This window comes from Myodes glareolus, chromosome 1 (assembly GCF_982192425.1).
Source record: "Myodes glareolus chromosome 1, mMyoGla1.1, whole genome shotgun sequence".
NCBI classification, from domain to species: domain Eukaryota; kingdom Metazoa; phylum Chordata; class Mammalia; order Rodentia; family Cricetidae; genus Myodes; species Myodes glareolus.
In genome coordinates, this window is record NC_142026.1 from 3,651,820 (window position 1) to 3,663,780 (window position 11,961).

Consider the following 11,961-nt stretch of genomic DNA (forward strand, 5'->3'; position numbering starts at 1 on the left):
TGTTATAGATACTTGGGATGGAACTGTAAATTACAAATGAGGTTCTCTATTTAAAGCTTACATCATAGTGGGGGTAGCCAGACAATAAATAAGTAAATAAACAGTCATACCTAATTATTTTATACAATGGTAAGATTTTCCACTCTCAGGAAATATGTCAGAAAATGACTTAAATATGTCCTTTGAATAGGTTGACCAGTAGTCTTTGAAGAAACATTATTTAAATAATGAAGACAAAGCAGTCATTTATAGAGAAGAGGCTAGATATAAGCAGAGCAGAAAGAAATTCAAAAGTTAAACAGCTTTACACAGAAGCAGGGTGGGGAGAGGAGGGAGGAAGGCAAAGGAAGGAGGAGAGAGATACTTGTAATTTGTGATTAAAATTGGAGTAGAAAGATTTGGTTAATCATAGGAACAAACAGCAAAGCTTTCTGATTGTTGATATACTTTTAGCAGTGATCTTAAAGACTTGGCTCTTAGCAACCACTTTCCTGCTTCCAGTGCCAGCAGCACTTTGACTATGGATTGAACTGATGCTCTTTCATAAACTCAGGAAATTGTATGATCTAAGGAAGAAAATTTAATCTGGCTGAGCCTGGTAGACTTGTTGCTTGGTATGTAAGCCCAGCATGTCTGACTGTGTGTGTGTGTATGTGTGTGTGTGTGTTTGTGTTTGGAAGTAGATCAAACTACAGGAAACCAGGAGTAGGATGCTTAGGACATGGACAAACAATACATATAAGAACTTATTGGGCATTGAGGTGGTATGGGAAGAATGTGATAAACACATTTCAAACAATAGTGGAGGTAACACTTTGGAGGAAGGTTTTTGTGTTAGTTGGTATGTGAAGAAAACATAAATGATAGAGAAATAAACAAAGAGATGGGTGAGAAGGATACTAAAAACTTTAACTCTTTCTGTGGCAGATGAATTAGCCAAACACCAAACAGAACAGATTCTGGATGTATATGTTGTTGCTATAATGCCAGTAATCCAGACTGAGTATTAGGCATGGAGATAAGAATATCCAAAGAGTAGAGGAAGGATTTTGGCTTCTTCTGCAATTGTAAGATACCAGTATGTTCACATTTTCCTTAAACTGCCTCTCCATTTGTCCATTCAATGCTTTTCATTGTTACAATGGATTTCCTTGCTGGTCTTTTTGTCGCACTCCACTACTGTGTGTGTGCATTTGAGCCTGTGCACATGTGCATGCATCTCGAGGTTGGAGATTAATGACAGGTGCCTTGCTCTAGCGCTCTTCATTTTAGTTTTTGAAACACGGTCTCTCACTGAACCTGAAGCTCACTGCTTTGGGTAGATTGGTTATATTTGGCAAGATTGGTTAGTCAATGAGTTCCAAGAATGTCTCCCCCTCCCACCATCTTGCACTTCTGTGGTTATAGAAGCAGGCTGGCATATTCATCTTTGTTTATGGGTGCTGGGGATCTGAACTTGCATCCTCATACTTACAAGGTAAACTTTAAACAAACTGAGCCATCTCCCCAGACCATCCTACTCTGCCCCTTTTTTGGTAGGATTCTACCAAATTTGGCTAGAGGGTAATAAGAATTTGTGATTTTGTATTTAGCACATCTGTTTTGTAGGTGCAAAGTAATGCTGAGGTAAATATTTAACCGCTGTGGTTGCAAACATTCACATTGCAGGCTTACAGTTGCCAAATGCTTTTCTAGGCTGAAAACTTAAACATAGGAAATGCAGAAACATGAGTCAGCCTTATTACCATGTCCAATAATGAAAAGGTAAGCCAGGCTATGTTCAAGAATGGTCACTGAAATGAATATTTATGAGTGCTTGATGGATGACACTCTGGAGGCTCCAGCTGATTTTAGTGACACACAATTTAGTTCTGTTTGACAGGAAAACAGAACCCTCCCTGAACTGTCCCAAATACTTTAATAGTTTCCTGACTTCTTTTAATATTCTTTTTTAAGAGATGATTAGTGAGGGACATGGTATCACCTGATAGCAAAGTTGTGTCTCCCTTGGTTGTCTGTAGTCTTTTCTGGATGTATTCTGATCCTTAACCCACAGAAAGTAAGTGTTGGAAAGACCCCCCCATCTCTCTTTCTTTGTGTGTATGTGTGTGTGCATGGAGTGTGTGTATGTGCATTTGTAGAGGCCAGATTCTAGTGTGCGTGTACACAGAGTGGGTGAGTACAGGTAGATGTGTGTGTGTGTGTGTGTGTGTGCGTGTGTGTGTGCATTTGTAGAGGTCAGAAGTCAACGTCTAGTGACTCCTTAATCACTTTTTACCTTAGTTTTGAAACAAAGTCTCTCAGTAGACCTGAGCTCACCTTTTGGGCGAGTGTTTGCCCTGCAAGTCTGTGAACCTTGCCTGTTTCCATCCACTGGGGTTACAGATGCCAGGCTTTTGGTGTCCAAACCCGAGTCTTCATGATTATGCAAGAGCTCATTTGCCCTTGAAGACATCTCCCCAGAAAGAACCATTTAAAGACTTTTTATTCACTTCTTATTTTACGGATTAGAAGAGAGAAGTCCACAAGGATGCTAGGCGCAGACCCATGTGCTGGTCGTGGGGCAGACCCAGCATTCGCTCTCGAGTTCCTTGAGCAGCACTGTTCAGCACTTCCATGGTTATTTTTCACCGCGTGCTGGTTTGTGGTTTACAGAGTGGGCAAAGAATGGGAAACAGACAAACAACACTTGATGTTATGTGTGTATATAGTGGCTGCAGACAGTTTTGTCCCAGGGTCTCTTTGCGGTTTGCTTGCTGCCACTCTAAACTCTCCGGGGAATTTTCTCTGAAGAATGCTAAAGGAACTGAGAAGCAGTCCACTGATCTTATCTTCTGCAGCAGGTACAAAACATCAGGCTCTGCTCGCAGACAAGAGTCCTCAAGCAGAACACCCTCCACCTGAAGCCAATGCAGCTCCACCTGTTTGCCTTTCTTTTCCCACCTCTTTGCCTTTAACTCACACTTTTCTTTGTATTAAATAAAATGAAAGCAGCATTATTTTCCTTGTGCATATGTTCTGACTTCTAAACTGTAAGACAAAACATCCATACAGAGACATGAATAACTAGCAAAAGAACACTTTGAAAGAAGAATGATCACATCGGCTACCTCACCCCCACAATTACCACAAGCCAGACTAAAACACTGTCAGCACACAGACACCTCTCTGCTTTCTGTGTTCTTTCCTGACTCTAACTCTCTTCTCCCCTTCAGACAAAAGCGTTAGGGTGCATTCATTCAGGTTCTGTATCACACCTCTGCCCTCTTACTGCTTGTGCCAGGAGTTGCAGTTTGTGGACATTCACTCATCAGAAAGTGGTCATAGCTCCACTGCCTTCCTGCTGTGTTCTGGGGGGACAGGTGGCCACTTTCAGGGTGCAGAAGATGTGATTTCTAACTCAGATACATCAAGCATAGTCTTTATAGCTGACGCTGGAACCTCACTGGTCAGTCCTAACAACTGCTTTGTTTTGTGGGTAGACAGTGCCTTCCTGAAGATTGTTTTAGACACAGTTTCTAGATGACTGTGTGTCTAGCTGTGTATATTTTAAAAAATATTTACTTATGACTGGTTGGTAATCTTGGATCTGTGCACTGTGCCTGAATTTTGGGTAATACGTTTAACTCTTTTAGTTCATCAATTCTCTTTATAGTCTTGATTAGTGTGCTTTTAAACCTACCCATTGGATTTTTTTAATCTGTTAGAGCATTTTTGCAAGTCTTAAATTACTCCTTTTTCAAATTAGTTGACTTGAAATTTCATTTATATTGAAGATATTATTGCACATTTGTCTTTCAATTTTCTAAACATCCTGAGAACAACCTTCCTTTCGGGGCATCAAATAATTCACGGGCATGTGATGCTCCTGTCGTTAGTGCAATCTGCCACTTCTCTTGTTCTCTTTCCCCGTGCTTCATTCTTTTCTCTTGTACTTATCATTATATTTTAGAGCACTATTTGAAAAATTGACTATACTACTAGGATGCACATCTTTTCTACATAGGCTGCGTTTTCACTCTTAAATTGTAGGGGATGGCAGTCCGAGATCCCTTTCACTGAAACCCCAGGATTGGGGTTTTCCTGGACTGCACTGAGCGTGAGGGTCAGTGCACTCTGGCTCCCCTTACTCCAAGGATCGTTCCAGCATTTTTTTGGAAATCAGCTTGCTGAAGAAATATCTCTCAGCTTCTTCGCTTTGCAGACTCTGGGAGATAAAGCTTAAAACAGAAATTTGAACATTGGAGAACCCTAGTGTTCTCAGAGCAAAAGTCCCTCTGCAGTTCTGCTTATGTCCCTGCTTCCAGGGTCTCCTTTTTTGTTTAACCTGCATTTTCTGCACTCTTTTCAGATCAATTATTTAATCCTTTCAATACTACTTTTGTTTACGATTTCCTATTGTTTTATTGTTGAGTAAGGAATATTGACAAAATTGAAATCTGGGACACCTGTGTGTGTGTGTGTGTGTGTGTGTGTGTGTGTGGTTTTTTTTTTCAGCTAAATGTCTAGTTTGAGAATGTTTCCTGGAAACATGAGAGGTATTCACTAAGGGCTAGAGATACTAAAACAAACAAACAATAAATAAATAAAATGATTGTGATGAAGTACGAAAGGAGTTAAGGAGCCAAGCATAAAATGAGAATTGGCAAATGGATCATTATGTATGACGTCAATCTTAACATAAGTTGGAGCTCTTCTTTAAGGAAGTAATATGGCAAGACATATTTGGTCAAATGCTATGGTATTTACAGAAAATCAGAGTGATGAAAATAATCCTGGTGTCACTTTTGTGCTTACTTTTAATAAATCATGAAAGATTAACACAAGTTGCTCATTACATACTAGTTAAAATGATCATATCAAACATGTAAAAAAATTGAATACTTAAGGATATCGTATGACTTTAGCAGAGCACACACTACTATGTTTGTTATATAAAATTATACCACTAAAAAGTTGAGGTCAAAAATATGGAAATATTCCCTGTTTTAGCAAGGATGCCTGTTTTTTTAAAATATTAGTTTATTTTTGTTTGATCTTCTTAAGAAAAAAGAGATTTTACAACTTAAATTAACGTTACCATTTTCCAAACAATTTTAGTATAAAACTTTTCATTAAAAATATGTCATTAAAAAAATCCAAAATAAACAGAAGAAAATCTTGAACCTTTAAGTCAGGAGTTCACAATCTGCAACCAGGATAAACCCATTTTAGTTCCTTCCTCCTGTAGTCTGCATTTAGCTCACAAAAGCAACTCTGGTTCTGGGAATCAAAAAACATGAAAAGGGGAGCGAAAGTCTGGGCCTCATTGGTCTGGTTTCTAGCGAAGTGATTCATAGAAGAAATATTACTATTTGAACATAACTGATCTGTTTATTTTTTAGTTGGAGGATGTAAAGCTATTAATATATAATCATTCAATTTTAGACCCAGTAAATTTGTATACTTTAAAAATATTTTCATAGCATCTTTCTGCAAGTCTTTTCTTGTTCAGCTAAAAGAAGAGCACGCTGTAAGTTTTAAAGCTCACTACTTAAAGGGACGTTTCCTGACCCTCCCGGGACTATTACAGTACACCACCCAAGCGAACCTCATTTCCCCTGATAGCACTTTGTTTCTATAGCAAACTATAGCACACCTCTCACTTCTCTGTTTATCATCTAGTCCCCAGTGCGAAACCTGCAAAACCATGGAGACCCCTCTGTCTGAGTCATACTATCTAGACATGTTACTTGATACATAACATTCTGTAGGCTATTGCATGAAAAGTCCATTCATCGTGAATAGTTTGGCCTTGTCACATTCTGGTTTTGTTTTCTTGGCTATTAAATCTTTCATTTTGGTATAAATAGAGGTGACTTTATAAACAGAAATCAGGTTCCCACTTTAGTATAGTTATTATGACAATATGTTCGCAAAACAGCATTCTTACTTTGTTCTCTTTCTTTTGACCCAGGAGAAATCAATGACTCAGCCAATCATAAGATGTTTTCATTTCACAATGGAGGTATACAGATTTCTTGTCAATACCCTGAGACTGTCCAACAGCTAAAAATGCAGCTGTGTAAGGGGGCAGAAGTTCTGTGTGATCTCACCAAGACCAAGGAAGATGGAAACGTGGTATCCATTGAGAATCAGAAGTTCTGTCCATATCAGCTGTCCAACAACAGTGTCTCCTTTTACTTGAACAACTTGGACAGCTCTCAGGGGAGCTATTACTCCTGTCACCTGTCCATTTTTTACCCACCTCCTTTTCAAGAAAAGGTCCTTAGTAGAGAATATTTGCATATTTACGGTAAGACATTGGTTGCTTTTTATCGCTGGGGCTTAAGAGTACATACACATTTCCAAGACTTTTCTCACCAATAGAAACAAACAAGTATCTTTTGTATTACAACCTTTAGATGTCGTTGGCAACAAATCATCTTGGATGAAATATGAAAGGAATAATATGTCCTTAGTGTTAAGCTGATATTTATTGGAAATAAGTGGTTTAGCTATACATACTGTTGAGTTAGCGTTAGGGTCTAATCTTTTTTTTCTAGGTTTATTTATTTATTATGTATACAGTATTCTGCCTGCATGTATGCCCACAGGCCAGAAGTGGGCTCCAGATCTCATTGTAGATGGTTGTGAGCCACCATGTGGTTGCTGGGAATTGAACTCAGGTCCTCTGGAAGAGCAGCCTATGCTCTTAACCCCTGAGGCATCTCTCCAGCCTGGGCCTAATCTTTCAAGCAACCAGACCATGGCTCAGTGAATATTACTTCTACTCATTTAAGGTAGAAAGCAGTTTGGAGAATGAGATGCGGTAATTTGAAAACCAGTTTTATACCATGTGCTTTTCTCCTTATTCTTGTGGAAGCTGCAGATGGCAAGTCTCCACCTATTGGTCGCATTTGTAAATTAGTATAACCTTTTCAGTCTGAAATTTGGGGTCCTTGTTGTAATGTGGAGGTGACATTGGTTGACATCTACTGGATTATCTGATTGTAAGGAAGAAAACCCTTCCTTGATTAAAAAAACTTCTTTACATTTTATGAAAACATTCTCTATGCAGCGTAGAATGAGGACATGTGTTTCTGGATATTTTATCAATGTATCTTTTTCCCTTCTCCAACCCAGAATCACAACTTTGCTGCCAGCTGAAGCTCTGGTTGCCCATAGGGTGTGCAGCTTTTGTTGTGGTATACATTTTTGGATGCATATTTATCTTCTGGTTTGCAAAAAAGGTAAGTGATTTCAACTCTCCCATGCGCTCTCATTCCTAGCTGGTTATTTACTCATCAATGTCTCAAAGTAACCTGAACAAAAAGGACCCAATTCTTTCTCCCTAATTTATACACTAATTAAACTAATGGCTTGGAACAGCTCACATCATCCCCCAAAGGACTTGGAGGCTCACAGAGATACATTATTATTGCTGCTTTTTTCATAAGAGGATAGAAAATTTGAACCTATCACAGATAAATGTTAGGAAGGAGGTTTAAATATGAAAATAGGTGCCTTTAATTTTTAAAAATTACTAAATGTTGAATTAAGATTTGAGTATACACTTCCTCAAAGTCAAGACAAAGCTGGAGTTGTTAAGTTTCTCTTAATGGGCAAATTGAAACAATGAGGTTATCTTACTAGGTACCAATGGTAGCTAAGAAGGAAACTACTTATTTAGATGTTATATTGCCAGAATCTTGTGTGTGTGTGTGTGTGTATGTATGTGTGTGTGTACCAGACAACCATTTGAGAATGAGATAGTGTATGCCCTAAAGTCCATTATCAAACTCTACTGAGGAAGGAATAATCAAGTCAAAAATGAGGATGAAAATGACGTAGAAAGCATTTTTAAAGACGTTTTTCACTGTGTTTGTGCGCGCACAGGCACACCTCTAGGCATAAGAATCTTTTTTCTCCTTCTACTATGTAGGTGGTGAGGGTTGAACTCAGGTCATTGGGCTTGGCAACAAGAGCTTTTTCCCTCTGATCCATTTTCTAGTTCAGAAAGCACTTTTTAGTGGAAATATTTTGCATGTTGTTCTACTGAGATTTTGGTTACTGGTCGCTTCAACAAAAACCAGAAAGCACTTGGAAAACAAGCATGAAGGTGAGAAAGATTAGAAAATAAACCATGTTTCTAACTTTCTTTTTCAGAAATATGGATCCAGTGTACATGACCCCAATAGTGAATACATGTTCATGGCAGCAGTCAACACAGCCAAAAAGTCTAAATTTGCAGGTATGACTTCCTTCAGAGGTTTGGGGGCAAGAAGGAGTACTCATCATGCTAATGCTTGAAGTCATTTCTATATTTTTATTTTTAAAAGAAAGGAAAACTTCCCTAAGGATAATTTTAGTATCTTATGTGAAAACCTCAATTTTTCACTTTCACTGGGTTTTATCCATTATGTAGTATATTAAAAATAATGTCTGTAAATCCCTATTACAAGGAGATTATCAGGGTCAAATATGTAGTTCAGTTGGTAGAGTGCTTATCTAACATATCTGAAGCCCTGAATTCAATCCCAATATCACATAAAGGCATGGTGCTACCATTACCATGCCATGTAATCCATAGGCAGAATTACACCTGTAATCCCTGTACTCAGGAGTTGGAGGTAGGAGGATCGTAAGGCCATTGTCATTTTCAGCTACATAGTGAGTTGAAGGCCAGTCTGTGGTATATGGGATCCTGTCTCAAAATCAGCAAGAAGAAAGAGGGAGGGATGGCAGAGAAGGGAAAGAAAAAAGCAGGCTGAGCCACTTGATGCATCCTTGTCTCCCACCAAATGGTACAGAAAAGGCTGGAGGTGTTTTCAGCTCATTGGTAGAGCACTTGCCTATCACGCACGAGTTCTTTGGTTCAAATCTTAGTACAAAAGAAAAAGATCCATAGGTCAGAAAGCTTGTTGAAGGGAATTCAGCCCGTGTGGAATTTTTGTTACAGGCGTGACTCCATAATCTGGAACACTCTGACACCCATGGAGGAACCACATTGACCAGTTTCCCTGACTCTTGAACTGAGAAATTCTATTTTCTGGACCACAGGGCATCTGACTACAGGAATCTCCTTCGGGTATTTTGTTTGTCTGAATCAGTGACTGCCTGAGAATTGCTGAGTTCTTTTAAGGCAAACACCTTCTAAAAGAAGGCCTAACTTACGTGTACTCAACAAACAGACCTCACTGGGTTAACCCCCCCAACACACACACACACCACATCTGCTTCTAGTTACACACAGGCTGGTAAAACAAGCACACCTACATTTTCACAAAAATCCAAGGGTGTTAATCCGCAAAGCACACAAGCAGATAACGGTCAGCATCTGCCCTCATATTTTAGATTACTTTTTCTTGCTGTAGGGATCAGTATTCCTTCTAGAATCAGCCAGTAGAGGGAGATGCTTCATGACTGTAACGCTTGTGTTTCTAAGGTGTTAATGTGTATACCACACTGAACTCATGCTTTAGTACCAACACAACATTCTCTTTCAACTTCTAGACTCCAGTTGATCACTGTTGGAGGGGTTTAGATGCTTTCTCTTGCCTTCAGTTTTCCCTTTAAAGACACTTCCACATGTCTACTTGGCAGTCTGCAGCCACTGCAAACAGGAAGTTCAGTCTACATGTTTCTTCCTTCTGCTGCTCAAAAACAGCAGTAGATATAATTTCCTCATATTCTTCCTGCCAAAGTAGTTTTTCCCTCCAAAAACATCTTATTTTCTCAAATTCAGTTAAAATGTGTTGATATTAGTGGTAAGAAACATTGCTCAGAATCAAAAGCAAATTAATTCTGCTATTATGTTTTCTACCACTATCCATTTTTCCATGGTGCTATTAATTACAAGCATAGTTTTTTTTTTTTTTGTAGATCATGTTATAGTTGCAAGCAAGCAAAACAATCTGTGGTTAGTAGGCAAACATTCTTCTGGGCTAGAGTGAATTATCTACTTAGCCTGCAAGCTGTAGTTTCTGGAGGTGACTACCAGACTGCAGCCATGCTTCCTTTGGGTTTGACAGACTGCAGCGGTTCCCATGAGCCTGGAGTAGCACTGTATTGGAGTAGACTGTGTTGGAATCCCAAGGTTGTGAGAAGTCAGCAAGTCTGGGGCAAACAGCTCCATTGGACTCTAGGATGTGTGAAGAAGCACAGAAGAGCCAAGACAGAGTTGCCTCTCCTAGAAAATATGCAGCCTGGAAGTCAGCCCTGGCACTTTAGGATAGTCTTCTTTAGAACACGAGTTAGCTGTAAGGATTGCTCTGAGCAGGACCATTTTCTCCACATTCCTGTCTGCATGCCTAAGGCTTCTGGAGCAGTCAATGTGTATGTAACATTTTGTCTTAACTTTAAGTAAAATAATGCTGCTTCATAGTCTTAAATTGTAGCTGTCTACTTACAGTTTACTTCAAAAGTGAGACCTGATGTATCATTATATACTTATTACGTTAAGCATGTGTAATGCTGGCTATGTACAGTACAGTACTGAACTTGTAATTTAAATCAAGTATGGTATTCTCTCTTTTCAGTTGACTCAGGCAGCCTGGCTGGCTTTGGAAGGGTATTCCCTGAGTTGGATATAACTTCCTAGGTGGGGGTGAAGTTGCAGAGGTTAGCATTCACATTGTTCCGTGGAGGAACCCCATCCCAACACTGAACAGTTAACAATGAATTATAAAAGAACAAAATTTCTGTGAAATAGAAACCGGCTTTAAGAGGAGCCACTTGTTAAAAGATACTAGCAATAACAAGAAGTAAAGGATAAATATTTGTGTCTAGCAATGGACTATATAACCTTGTTGTGTTTTCTGCAGGCAGAGAAGTGATGACCTTAGTTAGCTACCACATATAAATTAGACTTTGCTCTCCAATGACTTCGTGTGCTGCATAATATAGTTGCTTTCTTCATCTTGCTCTCTCCCTTTTTAAACATTGAAATATCTACAAACTTATAAGAAAACAGACAAAGGACAAAGAATGTTCTGGCTTCTGAGTTACTTTCTGCATGGACCTCCTAGTCCCGTGGAATAGCACTTATTTCCCACAGAAAAGAAGGCTGTCCTCTCAGATGACTCGACAGCCACCAACATCAGATTTCCAGCTAGTTTTTGGTCTGTATTCAAGATCTGTCCCTTGTTTCTAGGATGCATGTAGGAGCTGAAGGCTCTGCTGGGTACTTCCCTCTGTGTGCAGTTGTTATGTCTCTGGAGTTTTTATTCTGGACAGTTCTTCAGTCTGTGGCCTTGGCTCTTTTGCAGACCACAAGTAATTATTTTTTGGATGTCCCTTGTTTGGGCTACTCTGACGTTTCTTCATGAATAGAATCAGGTTATTCATCTTTACCAGAAGTAACAGAAGAGTGGTATTGTGTTCTTTCAATTGTGCCCTAAAGGGCAGCTCACAGCTTTGGTTTGTTATGTTATTAATGATCATTTTCATCACTTGACTGAGGTCATGTCTGTCAAGCATCTCCATTGTAAAGTGATTCTGTCCTCCACAGTTAATAAATATGCTTTGTGAGAAAGTATTTTGAAATCCTCTGTTCCTCATTATAATTTCAATTTATTCATGTGTTCATTTGTAGCTTCATGGTGTCATGGTTTCTTATTTCATTCAATGGGTAAAAATAAATGTTAATATTACTATTCTATTTTCTTTTATTTCTTAGAAATAGTCTTCTGTGGCTTTACCTGGCCCTCAGATGTGCTAAGAATGACCTTTAATTTCTGATCCTTTGGCCTCTACCTCTGAGGGTTGGTATTGCTAGTGTGAGCCACAACACCTACTTTTTTTTTTTGCGATAATGGGGTTGAAATCAGAACTTCAAGAATGCTAGGCAAGTATTTTGTCAACTGAGTTGTATCTCCAATCCGTTATTCTGTCTTAAAAATAAAGTTATTTCATCCTTAGCAGTCAGTAAAAATACATTTGAAATGCATTGAAAGTCAAAGTCTAGGCATCAGTTATAAT

General features: G+C 38.9%; 1 protein-coding gene across 1 annotated transcript in view; it reads left to right on the plus strand.

Moving 5' to 3' along the window:
* Positions 1–11,518, plus strand: part of Icos (inducible T cell costimulator) — a 21,728-nt gene extending 10,210 nt beyond the window's left edge. Inside the window, exons 2-5 of the mRNA XM_048459191.3 lie at positions 5,957–6,295; positions 7,126–7,232; positions 8,149–8,233; positions 8,942–11,518. Coding sequence (XP_048315148.3) covers positions 5,957–6,295; positions 7,126–7,232; positions 8,149–8,233; positions 8,942–8,955 — 545 coding nt within the window. The 3' untranslated portion in view covers positions 8,956–11,518. The remainder of the gene's footprint in view (positions 1–5,956; positions 6,296–7,125; positions 7,233–8,148; positions 8,234–8,941) is intronic.
* Positions 11,519–11,961: the final 443 nt, after the last annotated feature.